We start from the raw sequence: 19,373 nt of genomic DNA, 5'->3' as shown, positions 1-19,373 counted from the left end.
CTCCAAAAGTTATATTGAATGCGTCATTAACTTCTATCCCTACCAGGATCATACAAGTTTAAGCTACTCTCCTCTCACCTGGATTAGCAATAGTCTCTTTTGTGATCTCCTTAATTTTACTTTTGTCCCTTTCCAATCTATTCCCCACACAGCAGACTGAGCGATCTTTCAAAAAACAAGGTGGTTGCAATGGACTGAAGGCTCATGTTTCCTTACCACCACCAAATTCATACATTGAAATCCTATCCCCCAAGGTGATACCATTGGGAGGGGAGGCCTTTGGGAGGTATTAAGTCTTGGGGATGGAGTCCTTATAAATGGGATTAGTGCCTTATTAAAGAGGCCCAAGAGAGACCACTTGTCCTTTCAACCACGTGAGGACACAGCATTTGGGCAACATCCATAAGCCAGAATGGGCTCACACTAGACACTGAATCTGCCTGATCTCAGGCTTCCCAGCCTCCAGAACTGTAAGCAACATTTTTGTTGTTTATAAGCACCCAGTTAATAGTATTTTGTTATAGCAGCCCAAATGGACAAAGAAACTGAACTAAGGACGGCTGCTCAAAACTCTTCCGTGGTTTTCCATAGACTGCAATACAATCTAAGCTCCTTGCCATGGTCTGAAAGGCCAGGACAGAATTCCCCAGACTAACTCTATAGTCTCCACTCTCCCCTTTGTTCACTGACTCCACCAATGCTGTGAAAGGGGAATGTGCTCACTTTTGCGTAGGTGTGACTATCCACTGTGATATAGGAGGAAGAAAATATTAGAACTTTCATTTCTATTTATTTTTCATCTCGTCCTTTAAAATTTCTATTTTTCAATGTTTTATAGTGAAATAACAAGTATGTAAAATAATGTATGTATATAGTTTAAAGGTAAATAAATATGCACATATTGAAGGTACTTGCTCAGAAATATTTTTTTGATGGGATGTGTGACTTACATTTGAAGAGAATGCTCTAATACACCAAAGCTTTTCCTTTCTCTCTTATTCTTCCTTTTTTGTTTTGTTTTTTGGTTTCAAGGCCTTTGTGCAAATTGTTCTCATTGCCAGGAAAACTTACTTGTCTGATATCTGCTCAGAGAAGCCTTCCTTTAACATCCAACAAATGCTCATTTTCTTTAGGCATTATCTTTTATAGTCTCTATCAGTGTGGAATTGTGTATTTGTTTCTTAGTGTATTGCTTGTTTCCATCAGGGCAGGGATCATGATAGTTTATGTTTAGTGTCTGCACAGTGGTTGGTATACAGCAGGCATTTTGCAGAAAATATTTTTGACTGAATACATGAACTTAAGAGTCATATTTACCATGATTTTGCTGTGATTATATTGTCTCCTCCATGTTATTTCTCATGTCATTCTTTCTATATGGAACTATTTTTCTCTTTAAAGATAAAAAAAAAAAAAGTCTCTGAACTCTGCATTTCAATTTCTACCACTTTCCAACCAGCTCCTTCCCTGAGCAAAGAGTGTCCCAGACATTTGCCTCTGCATCCACATTCCACCTTCAATCTGCCCTCCAGGTCCTTCCATGATTTGCAGTCTTCACTGAGTTTTCCCCTCAATCACTGGATTAACCCCTGGACCTGGCTTCCTAGGGTAGACTCTTATTCACATTTTCTGTTTATCTTCTTACCTCACCTTTGCCACCTAGAAACTGCCTATCAGATTTTTCTGGTTCTGAGTTCATAGCCTAAAAGCCTAGAATCCTCCACCCCGATCTGGGGTTCTGAAATCCCAAACCCCATACCCTTCTAGCTTGCCCTGAAAGGAAGGTTCTCTCGAACATATATTCATATGGCACTCCTGGAGACTGACCTTCCACAGCACTTGTCATTTCTATCACACATGTAGACTTAAATTTCTCATAAGATTTTGAACTGTTACATCTTATATATAATAAGCCCACCTTTTATTTACTTACTTATGCATTTATGTATTCAAGCACATTAACACTTTAACCCAAAACACTAGATCTAAGCCTGTGGGAGCATCAGAAAGTCTCCTTGGGTTCCACCCAGAATTAGTGTTTTAGTTTATTTATGCCTTGACACTCCTGTCAACTATCCTGGGAACTATCAAGTGTGTTTGTAGCAATGTGGACTGAAAACAAATCACCAAATGTTAGCCAGATGGGGCACATTTAATTTCAGCAGTAAATGTAGTTTATTTTTTCTGCAAGGGACATAGTTTTGAGATCCCATTTCTACAGCATATGACATTTCCCTATGCTTTGGTAACTGGAACATATGTGTTAATAAAGGCTTTTTCTTCCTGAAATTCTGGCCCTTTAGCAATCCTCCAATCAACTTTGTCAACTCTGGTCCTCTGATAATCAGAGTGCCATTCCCTCTGAAGTGTTGGGCAGCACACGCACTGAAATGAAATTATTTATAGTAATTTCTACTTACTCCATGGGGGTCTTTCTCATTTCTTCAATAAATCAACTACTTTTCCACCATCTTTCTAAAATCCTTATTTTATAATGGAAATTAATTGTCTTAGAATCTATTTTTCTTCAAGTAAACTGCTCATTTACATAAGGCAATATAACTTAAAGTAATATTTTTTCCTTGATTATAAAAGAAATATATAGAGAAAAATAAGAAAATGCTAATCCCACCAACCAGAGCTACATCATTAACATTTTATTATATTTCCTTTTGGTTGTTTTAATGGGCAATCCTCCAAATAATATTCTTTAGAAAAATAATTTTGTACCCTGAAATATGGTATTTACCATAAGTGTGTTTCATATCATTAAACATGTCTCATAAACATTACTTTTCAGGATTTGTTAGTATTTTTTGTTCTCTCAGCAGAGACAGCCAGGAAATAATCCTCTCTCTTTCTCTGTATCATTATCTATCTATCTATCTATCTATCTATCTATCTATCTATCTATCTATCTATCTATCTATCTTCCTATTTCTCTATTTCATCTATCTATCTGTCTTAAAAATATTCTTTTACCTGGATTCAGGTCTAGACCTACAAAAATATTCTTTTATATGGATGTATAATAATTTCATTCTCCTATCTTTAGACATTTAGGCTATTTACAAATCCCTCTGCAATACTTTTTGTTTCGTTTATCTTAAGTTTTGTACACGTTTCAGATTACTTCTTTAGAACAGATTCCTAGAAGTGGAATCACCGTGTGAAAGGACAAGAATATTTTTAAGACCCTTGAACTGCATTGCTAAACTGCTTTTTAGAAATGTTGAAATAACTTACACTTCAACTTAGAAACATGTGAGTGCCTTAACTCTCTTGCTCAAGCCAGCACTGATTATCGTATTTTAAAAAATGTGTTAAAAAGGGTAACTTATTTTAACTTTGACTACTTTGCCTACTAATGAGGTTGAATATCTTTTATGTACTGAGTCTCCTAAGTATTTGCTCATGTTCTTCGCTCATTGATTATTGATTTCCATGAACTTATAGTAGTAGCTTAAGGATGTTAAACTTTGTTTTTCATGCTTGTTACAAATATTTTCATTTAAAATTTTTGTGCATAAACGGTTTTGCTCTTTACAGACTTTATATTTTATGTAGTCAAACCTATCAATTCTTTACTCTTTGACATTAGTTATAGGTTAAATTAAATTTAAAAAACAAAGACAGAAAAGCATCTACAAAAGATACTTTAACAAATACCCATGGACCTGCCAGCCAGACGTAACAAATGCTAATATTTGTTAAGTTAATAAATGCTTCTGGTTATTTAAAAATAAAATTACAGATGAAATTGAGATCGCCTTAATTCCCTTCCCCAGTAACATTTTCCTCCTTCCTTTGCTCACTTTCTCCTTACCCAAAGGCAACCTCATCATAAATTTGGTATAATTCTAAATGTAGTGTATTTTTATCATAAGTGTAGTATGTATTATAAACAATGCATAACACTGCTTGGTGTGTTTTAAAAATTTATACAATAAAATTTATGCTATCATAGTATTCATATCATAGTTTTGCAACTTGCTTATTAAAACTCAATATCATATTTTCAAGATTTATCCCATGCTATTACATATAGGTGTAATTAATTCATTTTACCTGCCTGTGTAATATTACTATACCACAACATTGTTTTTCCACATTCCTCTATCAAGGGACTTTTGGGTTGCTCCTGAATTTTTGCTGCAAAAAATGCTTCAGTTAGTATTTCTGTACATGTTTTCTGATGCACTTATGTAAGAGTTCATCTAGAGATAGAACTGCAGAAAAACAGGGCACATGAAATTATAATATAACCATTAATTATATTATAAAGAGCAAATTGCTCTTTAAGAAGTCTGTAAAGGAAAATTTGTGGGTTTTGGTTATATGGATGAATGAAGTCTGAGATTTTAGTGCACCCTTCATCTAAGTAATGTACACTGTACCCGATACTTAGTTTTTTTAGCTTCCAAGTCTCCAATATCCATCACACCACTCTGTATGCCTTTATATACTCATAGCTTAGCTCCCACTTACAAGTGAGAATATATAATATTTGGTTTTTTTATTTCTGACTTACTTCACTTTGAATAATGGCCTCCTGCTCCATCCAAGTTGCCGCAAAAGACATTATTTTGTCTTTTTAATAGCTAAGTAGTATTAGCACATTTTATATACTGTAATATAAAAATCTTGTATTTAAACATTTTTATGATCAGCTTTAAAGGGAATTAAGACTTCAGAAAGAAAGTTACTCACCCATCTTAATAGTAATCTAGCTTTCATTTTTGAGTCTAATTAATGACTAATACATACATATGTATATATGTGTGTGTGCTTAAGTGTTCTTTTTTCTAAACAGGTATACCTATTTTACTTCCATCAAGAGTGTGTGAACATTCCCACTTTTTCACATCTTTGCCAAGACTTGTATTGTCACAGTTTTTCTTATCCTGGAGTTATAAAGGTAACTTTTGATATTTTATTCTAATTGCTATAATATTTCATTGATTACATTTAAGCCTTTAATTTATGTTGAGTTAATTGATCTATATGGTGTCTGTGAAGGATCTACTTTTATCTTTTCAGCTTGGAAAAGTTACATGTCCTTACATTATTTAAAACATATTTTACTTTCTCTTCACTGATGTGTAATCCCCTTCTATCACCTACCAGGCTTTCACATATGATTGGGACTGTTTCAGGGCTCTTTATTATTTACCATTAATTTATCCCTGTGGCAATAATCACATTCTTTTTCTCTAGCATAAAAATTTCCTCCCCCATAGTCTTTCTTAAGATTTTGTTTATTCTAAATTTAAGAGCAGTTTGTCAAACTCCATGAGAAAATCTGTTGCCATTAGGATTGGTTATGAAATTGTACTTACATTTTAATTTGGGAGAAAATTTTCATTTATATGATAATGGTTGTTTTTGACCATGAAAAGGTCATATGTTTTCATTAATTCATGTCCTTAAATTTTTTTCATTAATATTAAAAATTTTTTATCATTAAAGAGTTTCACAGTTTTTCTTATATTTATTCCTAGGTCCTTTAGAGTCTTTACTGCTATCATAGATGGCATGCTTTTCTACATTTTCTATTTAGTTATTACTCATATATAGATTTGTTATTGATTTTATATGTTGATCTTATGTCAAATAACTTTATGGATCTTTTGTATAAGTTCTAAAGGTTAGATTCTTTTGAACTTTCTACACAAATAATCTTATTGTCTATAAATAATTTATCTTTCTCTCATTCTCCCTCTCAGCTCTATCTCTTTCTCTTTCTTGTTTATTCTGCTTTAATCCTTATCTGCTTTTGTCTCCCTGCATTGGGTAGGATCACTGTAAAATGCTAAATTTTGAAGGTGATGACAGGTATCCTTGTTTAAGTTCTAATTATAGCAAATACGTTTACATTTTTTCTATATGTATAAATTTAGCTCTAGGATTTTGACATCATGCTCTTTTATGTAGGCTTTTTCAAAAGGGTTTGTTTCATATGTAGTTAAACAATTGTATATATACATTAACTGATTATATGTATAAAACTATGTTGGTTTCTGGACTAGTCTGTTCCATTTGTCTGCATTAATTCTTTCCATAAAAGTGGAGTAATTTAATAATTGTAGGTTTTATGGTATGCTTTAATGTTTTGGAATGTCCTCTTTTTAGCCCCTCTCAAAAATTTTCAAACTAGTCTCACCTATGTATCCTTCTGGCTGTATTTTACCATCACTTCATAAGAGATACAAAATAATTCTCTTAGAATTTAAATTGGAACTCAGTTAAAGTGCTAATTAACTAAGGAAGTATTAACATTTTTGTAATATTTACTATTTCCAATCAGGAATGTGGTAATATCACTGTTCATTCAAGTCTATTTCTCTCCATTGCTCTGTGACTTTGAGAAAATTAATCTTTCTTCTACTTAGTTTACTCATTTGTAAGATGATAATGATAATACTGTCTATCTCATAGTTTTATCATTGGGATTAAGTGAAATAATTGATATTAAATGAACAGGACAATTATTGGCACATTCTAAATGCCCAGTAAAGTTAATTATTATTATTAATTCTAAGAGTGCTCTTTTTATTTTAATATTAACTAAAAGTAATGTTGAATTTATCTTCTTCTTTCAAATAGTATACTCCTTATTTCTGTGTTGTTTTCTATTTGCTATTATTATTATTTTTAATGCCTAGTATGAGCCAGGCACACTCTTTAGATATCCTGGATTCTGTAACGAACAAGCAGACAAGATCCCTGCTCTCATGGAGCTTATATTCTCAAGTTGGCTCACGCTTTCGAGCAATACTAAATTATAAAGATTATACTGGACATTCTGGTTTTATTTCAGTGTTTAATAAAAACATCTTCAGTTGTTCACCACTAGGCATAGTTTTTCTTTTGTTATCAAATATTTATCATGCTAAGAACACATCTTTCCATTGCTAGTTAGTAAAAGTGCTCACTCACTTTATTCAGTCAACACATATCACTGAGTGTCAACGGTATGCCAGGAGATGCTCTGGGTGCTGGGTGTACAATGACAAGCATATGTTCTCATGGAAATCCAGTCTAATTAGTGACACAGACATTAATACAATTTTTATATAAAATGTGTGTTAGTAAAGTGATTGTTGGATTTTATCAAATGTCATTTAAGTGATGTTTTAAAAATTTGAACTACTGAATTGATGCATTTTACTAAGTTCACTAATATTAAACTTTTGTTTTTATATATTAAAAATATGGCTGGGCGCGGTGGCTCAAGCCTGTAATCCCAGCACTTTGGGAGGCCGAGACGGGCGGATCACGAGGTCAGGAGATCGAGACCATCCTGGCTAACACGGTGAAACCCCGTCTCTACTAAAAATACAAAAAACTAGCCGGGCGAGGTGGCGGGCGCCTGTAGTCCCAGCTACTCGGGAGGCTGAGGCAGGAGAATGGCGTAAACCCGGGAGGCGGAGCTTGCAGTGAGCTGAGATCCGGCCACTGCACTCCAGCCCGGGCGAAAGAGCGAGACTCCGTCTCAAAAAAAAAAAAAAAAAAAAAAAAAATTTAGCATTATATTACATAAGCATTTCCACATTTTGATGCCTGTGTGAGATTCATATATAGTTTGCAAAAGATAATTTGATTGAACTTATTTATTTATTATTTTATTTTATTTATTTATTTTTGAGACAGAGTCTTGCTCTGTCTCCCAGGCTGGAGTGCAGTGGCAGGATCTCGGCTCACTGCAATCTCCACCTCCTGGGTTCCAGCAGTTCTTCTGCCTGAGCCTCCCAAGTAATTGGGATTACAGGCATGCACCACCATGCCTGGCTAATATTTGTATTTTTAGTAGAGATGGGGTTTCCCCATGTTGACTAGGCTGCTCTTGAACTCCTGACCTCAGGTGATCCACCCGCTTTGGCTCCCCAAAATGCTGGGATTACAGGCATGAGTCATCACACCTGGCCGAATTTGATTGAATTTTATACTGAAAATTCATGATTGAAATTTGGAAAACATTTCTGGTAATGTTGGTCTGACCAAAGTAGCAGAGTACAATAACTTGAGAGATTATCAGTCAGGTTCATCTTCCTACCTCCACTCTGAACCTCCCTTAATTCATGCAAGATGGGTTTGAATTTGTGTTATTTGAGGTGGGGTGCTGGCTAGGGATTAGAATATTGGCTAACATTTATTGAGAGATCACAATGTGTGGCCATTGTTCTGAGAGCTCTGTATGTATTAACTCACTCAAGTCTCAAAACAGTGCTATGAGGTAGGTACTAATATTAGTTCCATTGTACAAGTAAAGAAACTGGGCACAGAGACAAAGGACACAGACCTGGTAAGGAGCAGAGCCAGATTTTAAAGCAAGGTGATTCAGAGCTAACATGCTTAACTACTGTGGTAGGTGTATGAATCAAGAAAGGCAGGTTATGCTGCTATAACTAATACCAAAAATTCAGTTTCTAACAAAACAACAGATGTTTCTTTCTCATACAAAATGTGTGGTGGCACTGGGTGGATCTCTAGAGCAGAAGCCCTCCGTGTGGTGGCTCAGAATTCTAGGCTGTTTTCATCTTCTGGCAACTCAATTTCAACATTTGCTCCTACAATCATCATTATCATGGTAGAAGAAAAGAGGAATTGCAGAGAAGAGTACACTGGCTTTTAAAAGATTCCTCTTGGAGTGATACATATCCCCTCCCATATTTCATTGGCTGAATCAAGTCACATGACCAGCCTTGCTTCAGTAGACAGGGAAATGTGATCCTCTCCTGGGCCCAGAGGAGGGAAGTACTAGATTCATTAGTGACAACCCTGAAATCGCAAGTGTATGTGTATCAGTTCTAGCTCTGCCACTGACCTTCAACAGGTCCCTTTGCTTCCGATTTTAACATCCAGAAAATGACAGAATTTTTAAATTTTTTCAATTGATATGTATTATTTAATGAGAGCCCAGTGTATGCCAAGCACTGTGTAGCTCTGGCAATACAACGGTAAATATGGCAAAATCCTTGCCCTCAAGCAGTTTGCAATTTAATAGATATCTCACTGATAATTTTTAGTTCCAAAATTCCAAGATTCTGTTAAAAAGCAATCACAATAAGAAACTTCTCTTTATATTGTCCAGAATGTTATATTCTAGATACTCATGCATTGGGAGTTTCTTCTTTCTTTCTTGTGTACCTGAATCCATTTCGCTGCAGTGAAACTCCATCACTGCAACTGAAACGCACATGGCCATCTCTTTCAAATCACTAATGTATGTCTAATTGGCACCTATTGTGAAAATAAAGCAGACTTTGCACCATTCTCTTAGCTATTTTGAATTTAGTACAGAGAATACTTCATAAAAAATAGGAAAAAATATACTTGAGAAATACTTGGGCAGATAAATTTGCCACACAATGTACATTGCAGATATCAAAGTTTTTTCTATTACTCATGAACAAACCAAATTATAAAACTTTAAAAAATTTTAAATTTGGTTTACAGTTAATTTTCCCTTAGAGAAATGTTTATTAGCATGGAATACAAGAAATATGAATAAGTATACATGTGAGTATGTACAAAAGTAGTTTTCCAAGTATTTTTTTTTTAATCTCTTAGGATTTGAAACAGCCTGCCAAGTTTTAATTTACTGGTTGCCTCTAGTTAAAATACAGTTAGCAATGAAAAATTTATGAGAACTTGAGGCATTGTCTTCAAACATGATGCAACAGTTGGAAATTTGAAATGTGCAAAGAATTCCATTTTACTCCACACTGAAGCAATTGTGGCGTTTCCTTTATTTTTAATACTGCACGTTGAATTCCTAAACCCAATCCAAAAAGCAGTGATGCAATAGTTTGATGGGTTTTTAGTGTCTTACAGACCATTACAAATCAACTTCGGATTAACCATGCTCATTTTTCATATTATTAGAATTCTTCATCAGTTAAAAGGTATTTTGTTAGTTTCACAAGAGACCAGTTCTGGAGTACTTAATTTGCTACTCGTTTGTACTATGAATTTGTTTAATATTGGCATGCTTGTCTCCCTTTTCAACAGTAAAACAAGGACAGACACCATGATTATATACTCGCAGAACATCTGGTTTGCTCAGTAAGCATCCAATATTTATTCCTGGGTTATCTAAAAGGCAAAATAAGAATAATCAGAATATTTGAGTTTGGGAAGGGCTAAAAGAGAGAAGCTGATAATATTTACTAGAAGAGATTAATAACCATTCTTTTCTCTCAATATACATATTTCCTTTGAGCAATCCAGTCTTCTGCCATGACACTAAGTGCTAGCTTTTGACTCCCAAATCCATATCTCCAGTCAAGGCTTTCTTCCTGAAGCCCACATTGGCATTTAACCACTACCACCACCTGGTTAGTCATATAAACAGCTTGGATTCAAAATATGTAAACCAGAATGCTTTATCTTCTTCTGTTCCATCAGATTACTTTGTGATTTCTCATTTTCAGGGTGATATAACCATCCAGTTAGCCAAACAATGCACCTGGAGTCATCCTGGATTCTTCTGTTTTTCTTACGGGCTGTAAGTCCTGTTAATTTGACTTTCTTAATAGCTCTCCCATCTTCCTATGACTTCTAACTTTAGTTCAGTCCTTCTTTCTTAGTCACTGTGCTCCTATAAAAAAATACCTAAGACTGGGTAATTTATAAATAATGGAAACTTATTTTTTATAGTTCTGGAGCTGGGAAGACCAAGATCAAGGAGTAGTGGAACTACAGGCATGTGCTACCATGCCTGGCTAATTAAAAAATATATATTTTTTAAAGATGGAGTCTTGCTAAGTTGTTCAGGCTAATCTTGAACTACTGGCCTCATATCATCCTCCTGCCTCAACCTCCTGAGTAGCTAGGATTACAGATACAAGTCACCACACCCAGCTGTAAAATCTTTTCTATTTCATACTATGCATGCAGTTATTGTGCGGTTCTAAGGAACTATATTGTGTCAGTATACAGACCTCAAAGGGCAATATCCTTGTTTACTGGTACCACTCTATTCTGAATGCACTATGGTACAACGTGGAAATAATTACTTACAAGTGTTTTCTGATAATAATTTAAAAAAAGGTAAAGGAAAGAAGGAAGAAATTAAATTGCTAAAAAATAAAAAAAAAAAAGGAAAACTGTTTCAAGACAATCTTAAATCTTGGCTTGTAACATGGCCAAGGAAAGGAACATTTACCTTTTGCTGTGGAAACGTGGACTCCATCATGGCTGTTTCAAAGCTGTGAGCACCCCCTGCCTGGGTCTTCTCCCACAGGGCTCTGAGAAATTGCACAGAATGACTCTGAATGGACAGGGGTTCAGGAAACAGGCTCTGAAAGGGCATTAAAGACAGAAACAGAATATACTATGTCTTGTCTCAATAGTATTGTTTGATTGACTTCAAGGCACTGTTTAGGCTTGGTTTGAACTTTAACATGATTCAAATTTAAATGAAACAAGAAAAAGATCTGTCTTAAAGATCAAACATGGTGGTTGGGCGTGGTGAATGAACCTGTATTCCCAGCACTTTGGGATACTGAGGCAGGAGGATCGCTTGAGACCAGGAGTTTGAGACCAGCCTGGCCAATATAGCAAGACCCCTACCTCTCTTAAAAAAATTAAATGAGGCTGGGTGTGGTGGCTCATGCCTGTAATCCTAGCACTTTGGGAGGCCGAGGCGGGTGGATCACAAAGTCAGGAGATCGAGGCCATTCTGGCTAACATGGTGAAGCCCATGTCTACTGAAAATACAAAAAATTAGCCAGGCGTGGTGGCATGCGCCTATAGTCCCAGTTACTTGGGAGGCTGAGGCAGGAGAATTGCTTGAACCCGGGAGGCAGAAGTTGCAGTGAGCCGAGATCCTACCACTGCACTCCAGCCTGGGAGACAGAGTGAGACTCTGTCTAAAAAAAAAAAAAAAATTAAATGAAAAAAGATCAAACATATGATATATTTCAGGATTCCATTTTTTAACAGAAATTTAAAATTATTTCATAGTATTTTCAAGGCAGTTGATAATGATGTCCGTAAGTATGCCTAACCTTTGTAATATAGTGTTTATCTCAGTGATTTCCCAAGGATGTTCCTTAATTGGAATACGGTTAATATAAATATTCATATTTATTTTCTCAAATATCTGGGAATTAAGGAATAAAATCAAAGTAGAGCACAAAAATCAAGTATATTTATACAGAGTAGATCATGAAGAATAGAAATTAAACAACTAAGTTCATTATTACATTAATCAAATATGAACAGTAGGAGTGGGTATATGGGGGACAGAAAAATAATTTTAATTCTAAAATGTATAATGGGTGAATATTCTCAAAACTTTAAGATAAATTCTCTAAGTGTTGAGCTATAAGAATGTGAACATAAAGAAAATCACATTTACATATATTTCATTCAAGCCAATGAAAATAAACTTTTCAAAGGAAGATTTTGACTTGTGTTTGTATATTTACTAATCAATGATGTGTCTAATAATCATTCACATGTGATAGTGTTATACCTATAAATGTAAGAAGCTTTTCAATGCAAAGAAACAATTTTTAAAAAAATGTATAGAACATCTATAAAGGTATAAAATACCATTTACATACATACAATGTGATACATAGGATCCTTTATGTATAATGCATAATAAAATAATGAGATTGGCTTATGAAATCATATTTTCTTTTTACGTCAATGACTGTCTAAGCACTGATGTATGAGACTAAGTGGTTTGTATGTACAAACCTTCTATTTAGTGAATGAAGATTAATAAATACTATTCCAGAAAAATTTTATCATTATCATCAAAATGAACTATTTCTAGTACTGAATGGGAAAAGATGGAGGATCTTAATGCTCAAGTTAGTGATCCACAGATTCAAAAAGTTTAAGAGCCAGCAATAGATAAATTACATAACCCATAATGTGGATACATCTGAGAAATTATTGATTATTATCAAAAACTGATCAGCACCCAATTTTTCATTTTAAGAACAGGATCTGATTTAATGAATCATCAATCTAAACAGAAGCATTTAGATTGGAGTCTGTGAATTTGAGAACTGTATGAATGTGTGCAGTTGACAGAAAAGGCAAAGAGTTTGGCCCAATGCACAAGAGTAGTGCCAGGTTGTAATTATTAATATCAAGTCAAAGTTTGATTTTTATTTACCCCAAAGCCAGAATTCAGGCAGAAGATGACACGATATCAAAAGTGTGGAAAAAGAAAGAAACCATTACAGTAAAATGAACACAGAAGAAACACAGCATACACAGATGCTTTTTGGTGATTTTGTTTAAAGAGAAAGACAAAGAATCAGACAAAGTCAATAAAATAATACTGAGGGGCAAAAAAATCCATCAAGATTTCTTGGTTTGTTTTCAGAAAACTGACAACTATTTAGAACAAAGCCAAAGATGAAACCAAATATAAAATCACTGATGAAAACTAAGTGAAAAATATAAGCAAAATAGAAGAAAAATAAGGCCGTTATTTCAAGAAAAGGAAGGACAGTCAATGCTGTTTTTTGTATTCATGTACAATTTGGTTCACACCAAAATGTGAGTTGTTCTCTATGAGATGTTATTAAATGTTCATAAGACTCGCTTTAGAAAAAAACAGTATTCCTAAGGCATGTCCAATCTGTCTCTTTTCTTAATTACCATAGTTCTACTTTATTATTATAATGTATTCAGCATTAAAATTCATTATTTTCCAATAAGCCTGACTTTATTTTATAGAGAAATACAACTGTCTTCTTGGTGATTTTTACAGGAGCTATTATGAAAATATTTTAACAGAAGTAAATAAAGTGTCATATCATTTCACTTTTCAGCCATGTTATAACATTTGCATTTTGTTTTTTTCTGCCTTTGCCCTCCCAACTTCTAGCTGCATAAAATAATGCATTTTAAAAATAAAAATACATTATTTTTCAACATACGTATGACAACAAAAAGATCACTGGGTCAGGGGTCAGATAATCTGAGTTCTGCCCTTCAGTTTTCTTATCTGTAAAAATGATTCCTAAGATTCCTTCTACTACTAACATTTTATAATCTATGTTCAAATTTTACATGAAAGTTTAGTGCATCCAAGATAACTATTTTCAGATAAGAACCTCTTTTGATGCTAACATCTCTGCATCAAATTCTTCATTCTCAAGTTGTAAGTTGCTCTATACATAATTTCACCTATGTACATATATTCTATAGAAAAAAAGAGACATTCCAGTATCTTAACAATGTCAAAAAGAATATACTGACACTAACATTAATTGGAGATTGGAAGACTCTAGACAAATCAAGGCTAGCACTACGTAAGGGAAGCTGTTCTCCCAAATACGCTGCTTTTGCTGTTGTTTAACCAAAGATATTTTCCCTTTCATTCTTCTTTTTTAAAGCTAAGGATATTTAAGATATTAATAGGTTTGGCTAACTGATTAATAATTCCTTCTTTTATAAGGAAACTATCCTAAAATATAAAAAAGAGGTTAAAATTATTAATGAAATATGTATGTATTGCTGTTATCTACATATCAACTCTGGCCAAATAATAATTCAATAAAAGTGATTATAAGCCCATATCCCACAGGCTCATTAAAGAGCCTGATGAACACAAATTATACAAACCTGCTGAAATAGAAACATGATCTGGATCCATGGCTGAGGTTCTTGACTGACGAGAATAAAACTGGACTTACTGTATAGGCAGTAATGACCCTTCAGGGAGCAGGTGAAGAACAACTTTGCTACACAACTTCTCACAGTGTCTAGAAACAAATACATACAGCGTTAAACATTATGGTCTTTCCAGAGTTACACTTTATATTGATACTTCAACACACAAATGCCTTTATAAAATATCCTTCAGTTTTCAGACTGTGAGCTAATAACTATAAACAACTGTATATTTGAGAGTGGATCCATTTCATGGAAAGTAGATTTGAATAAAGCTGTTTTAAATTATTATTATTGTTTTAATTAACAATATATGAAGACTATTTGAGCAACTCCAATGGGGGGAAAACCCTCTCATCAATAAAATGGGAGATACTGTATCATTTTCATCTTGAAGTGATTACCTGGGAAAAATAAACAAATGGATTAAGAAAACCCAGGCATTTTCTGGGTAGTAAATGACTTGCCATGAACTGTGGATGCTCTTCTCTTGGCTGTGCAGGGGCCTCAGAGATAGCTTCCAAAATAACTCTGGCTGAGGTGTAGCTTCCTGTGAACTGTACTGGTCAGGTTTGAAAAGGTTATCTCACCCTGAAGGATTTCAGCTGGGAGACTTAATGAGAAGGATACCTTCAGGGACAAGGGAGTAGTGGATGGGTGGTGTAGAGGTGGTGAGGAACCATGGGTAGAGACAGGAATAATGAATACATAAATGAATGAAGCAAATATGGGTTGAGATTCTACGTGCTAGGCACTGTGTCAAATACTGGATAATCAACATTATCATTAATTGACTTCCACATGTGTTACATGTTCGACTTCACTTAATTTTTCCCTACAAGATGGGTATTATTTCTGTTATAAAGATGAGGTAACAGCTCATTAGAAAGCCAGTTTAGTAAACCACTGTGACTGCGTTGTTCACTCTTATAACCTTGGCACATGACCGATAAATATGAATAGATAACTAATGTCTGGGGAGATGAATGATGAATGATGCTCAGAGATCCAGAAAAAAATGGCTCAAGCCTGCTCAATCTGTGGCAGAGCCAGGACTGGAACTCAGCAGGGCTGACACCATGTTGGAATGTTTTAGGCTCTACTATACTGGGGATTTTTTTAATCTGTAGAGTCGTACTGATAGCTCATGGGGTATTTTTTGTTTCAGAATTGATCTTACATTTTAAATGAAATGTTTTGAAAATTAATAGAGGCCAGGCATGGTGGCTCATGCGTGGAATTCCAGCACTTTGGGAAGCCAAGGTGGGCGGATTGCCTCATCTCAAGGGTTTGAGACCAGCCCGGACAACATGGTGAAACCCTTTCTCTACAAAGAATACAGAAATTAGCTGGGCACAGTGGCATCTGCCTGTAGTCCCAGCAACTTGGGGGGCTGAGCAAGAGGTGGGCTTGAGCCCAGGAGGTGGAGTCTGCAGTGAGGTGAGATCGTGCCACTGCACCCTAGCCTGGGCAACAGAGAAATACTCTGTCTCAAACAAAACAAAACAAAAACAAAAACAAAGGCAGACAGAAGAAAGAAAGAAAGAAAGAAAGAAAGAAAGAAAGAAAGAAAGAAAGAAGAAAGAAAGAAAAGAAAGAAGAAAGAAAGGAAGGAAGGAAGGAAGGAAGGAAGGAAGGAAGGAAGGAAGGAAGGAAGGAAGGAAGGAAGGAAGGAAGGAAGGAAGGAAGGAAGGAAGGGAGAGAGAAAGAAGAAAAGAAAGAAAGACCGAAAGAAAGAAAGAAAGAAAGAAAGAAAGAAAGAAGAAAGAAAGAAAGAAAGAAAGAAAGAAAGAAAGAAAGAAAAAATTAATAGATTCAGTGAAGTGATCCAGTATGCCCTACTCTTAAAAATGGAAATGGACTAGAGTTTTTTGAAAGTTGATGAGAAAGCCAGGCACAGTGGCACACACCTGTAGTACTAGCTACTTGGGAGGCAGAAGTGGGAGAATCCCTGAGCCCAGGAGTTCAAGGCCAGCTTGGGTAATATAGTGAGACCACATCTCTAAAAGCAAACAAACAAAATAATAAAAGCTGATAAGGATCCTAGTAAAGGTGACAGAGTAAGTCCCCACCTAAGACAGAGTGTTGTTGAATTCTCTAGTGAATGGGGAGGAAGACTTATCTGTGCTCCATCAGAGGTCAGGTATGAAATAAGTGACAGGCTTTTCAGGAAAAGTTTGGAAAATCTTAGAGAGAGTGGCCAATGAGAGATTAGAGGAGACATTCTTGGAAACCAAACAATGTGACAGGGCAAGTTAGATATATATACAGAAATGTTAATCATTAATAGCTTTCTGTGATTCTGAAACATTGGTAAAGAAGAGGACTAGCTTTTATGAAGGTAATTGTTTCAGGAAATTAAAAAGATTTAAGTTGAACATGCAGTGTTCTTGCATAAAATCAGAAATCATGTCTGTATTCTGTGGGCGAATGAATCATGAGATGTAAAGAGTTCTTGAAGCCTCAATGGACAAGACCAGGAGGTCTGGCACTGAGAAAGACCTGGGAGAATAGAATGGAGCGTAATATCGACTTAAAATTGCCCAATCAGAAATTGTTTGACAATGATAATTTTTTTAAGTTGGCACATATGCTCTGAAAAATTGAATTTAATTTATGCTAAAGAAATAGGAAACTTAGTATCTCAAGAGCGCATACAAAAAATGGTATTTGAAATAAATCTAAGTGTAACATATATAGAGAGATAGCAATATGTTTTGTTTTAATGGAAAGTTTCAAAAGGAAACAAGTTCTTTTCCAAGAATGCATGTAGTTAGCCTGAGAGTTGCAAGTTGGACTTTAGGCCTTTACCATGAAAAAAAAGTTTCTGCCTTTTTCCTCCCTCTAAATTTTTACTGCCAATTCATGTTTTCTTTTGAAAATAAACATTATTAGATTTATTTCACTCACTCTGAGCCTAGCAGCTTTTTATACACAAACCACAGAAGTCTCAGATCACATAAAATGGTCAAAGTAGTACAAGAGAGAGATCCTTAACTTAGAAGCATATACACTGGCTATAAAAATACATCAGTTCTATGATACAAGGCTTCTGTTAATGCTTTCAGTAAATCTGGTCTGTACCAATATTTTTATTCTCATTTTTTTCAGAGTTTTCTTGGCTTGGAAAATTCTCCCCATGACATTAAGACTTAGTTGTTAATTGTTCCTGTATTTCCCTCCTGTTTATTCCACAGTATCAAACAGTAGGAATGCAATAAATTGTTGTTGAATGAATGAATGGATGAGTGTCAGATATGTGTTGAGAGGAATAGGGGCCTGATGATGGTCCTGCTCTTAAGAAGCTTGCAGCTAAATGGGAGAAACATCTGAATGTAAAACAATGGTTATAAGTTGTTTTAAGTTTATGAGATAATGGAGGGACACATGATGATGACTACTCAGAGAAATAAGCAACTCATTCTGACTGGAGAACTGGGGATCATTTTTCAAAGTATACTTCAAATATCCCCTTCTCCATGAACTTAAAAAGATTTAAGTTGAACATACAGTGTTCTTGCATAAAATCAGAAATCATGTCTGTATTCTGTGGGCGAATGAATCATGAGATGTAAAGAGTTCTTGAAGCCTCAGTGGACAAGACCAGGAGGAGAAGGGGATATTTGAGGTATACTTTGAAAAATGATCAAGATTTTGAACTTAAAGCACGAGAGAAACAAGCACTTTAAGTGTAGAGAACCTGAAGGCAATCACATCAACATAAATATTTAAGGTAATTCCAGATAGTATGTTTAGTATATCTCAGTCATTGAAATATTACTTATATAATTGGATAATTGATGCCAAAAAGATTATTCATTTTTCTAGATTAAATGTTGAAGAGAGAAATCATGCTGTCTTTTTTTTTTTTTTTTTTTTTTTTTTTTTTTTTTTTTAATTTTTTATTATACTTTAAGTTCTAGGGTACATGTGCATAACGTGCAGGTTTGTTACATATGTATACTTATGCCATGTTGGTGTGCTGCACCCATCAACTCGTCAGCACCCATCAATTCATCATTTATATCATGTATAACTCCCCAATGCAATCCCTCCCTCCTCCCCCCTCCCCCCTCCCCATGATAGACCCCAGTGTGTGATGTTCCCCTTCCCGAGTCCAAGTGATCTCATTGTTCAGTTCCCACCTATGAGTGAGAACATGCGGTGTTTGGTTTTCTCTTCTTGTGATAGTTTGCTAAGAATGATGGTTTCCAGCTGCATCCATGTCCCTACAAAGGACGCAAACTCATCCTTTTTTATGGCTGCATAGTATTCCATGGTGTATATGTGCCACATTTTCTTAATCCAGTCTGTCACAGATGGACATTTGGGTTGATTCCAAGTCTTTGCTATTGTGAATAGTGCCGCAATAAACATACGTGTACATGTGTCTTTGTAGTAGACTAATTTATAATCCTTTGGGTATATACCCAGTAGTGGGATGGCTGGGTCATATGGTACATCTAGTTCTAGATCCTTGAGGAATTGCCATACTCTTTTCCATAATGGTTGAACTAGTTTACAATCCCACCAACAGTGTAAAAGTGTTCCTATTTCTCCACATCCTCTCCAACACCTGTTGTTTCCTGACTTCTTAATGATTGCCATTCTAACTGGTGTGAGATGGTATCTCATTGTGGTTTTGATTTGCATTTCTCTGATGGCCAGTGATGATGAGCATTTTTTCATGTGTCTGTTGGCTGTATGAATATCTTCTTTTGAGA

At 35.1% G+C, this 19,373-nt stretch overlaps 1 protein-coding gene across 1 annotated transcript in view; it reads right to left on the bottom strand.

Annotated features, from left to right (window-relative positions):
• VEPH1 (ventricular zone expressed PH domain containing 1) overlaps positions 1–19,373 on the bottom strand; it is a 263,608-nt gene that overhangs the window by 40,590 nt on the left and 203,645 nt on the right. The window contains exons 10-11 of the mRNA XM_010365910.2: positions 14,602–14,741; positions 11,171–11,305 (exon numbers count right to left, since the gene is read on the bottom strand). Coding sequence (XP_010364212.2) covers positions 11,171–11,305; positions 14,602–14,741 — 275 coding nt within the window. The remainder of the gene's footprint in view (positions 1–11,170; positions 11,306–14,601; positions 14,742–19,373) is intronic.

Source organism: Rhinopithecus roxellana, chromosome 1 (genome assembly GCF_007565055.1).
Source record: "Rhinopithecus roxellana isolate Shanxi Qingling chromosome 1, ASM756505v1, whole genome shotgun sequence".
Classification (NCBI taxonomy): Eukaryota; Metazoa; Chordata; class Mammalia; order Primates; family Cercopithecidae; genus Rhinopithecus; species Rhinopithecus roxellana.
This window is presented reverse-complemented; position numbering and strand designations above follow the sequence as displayed.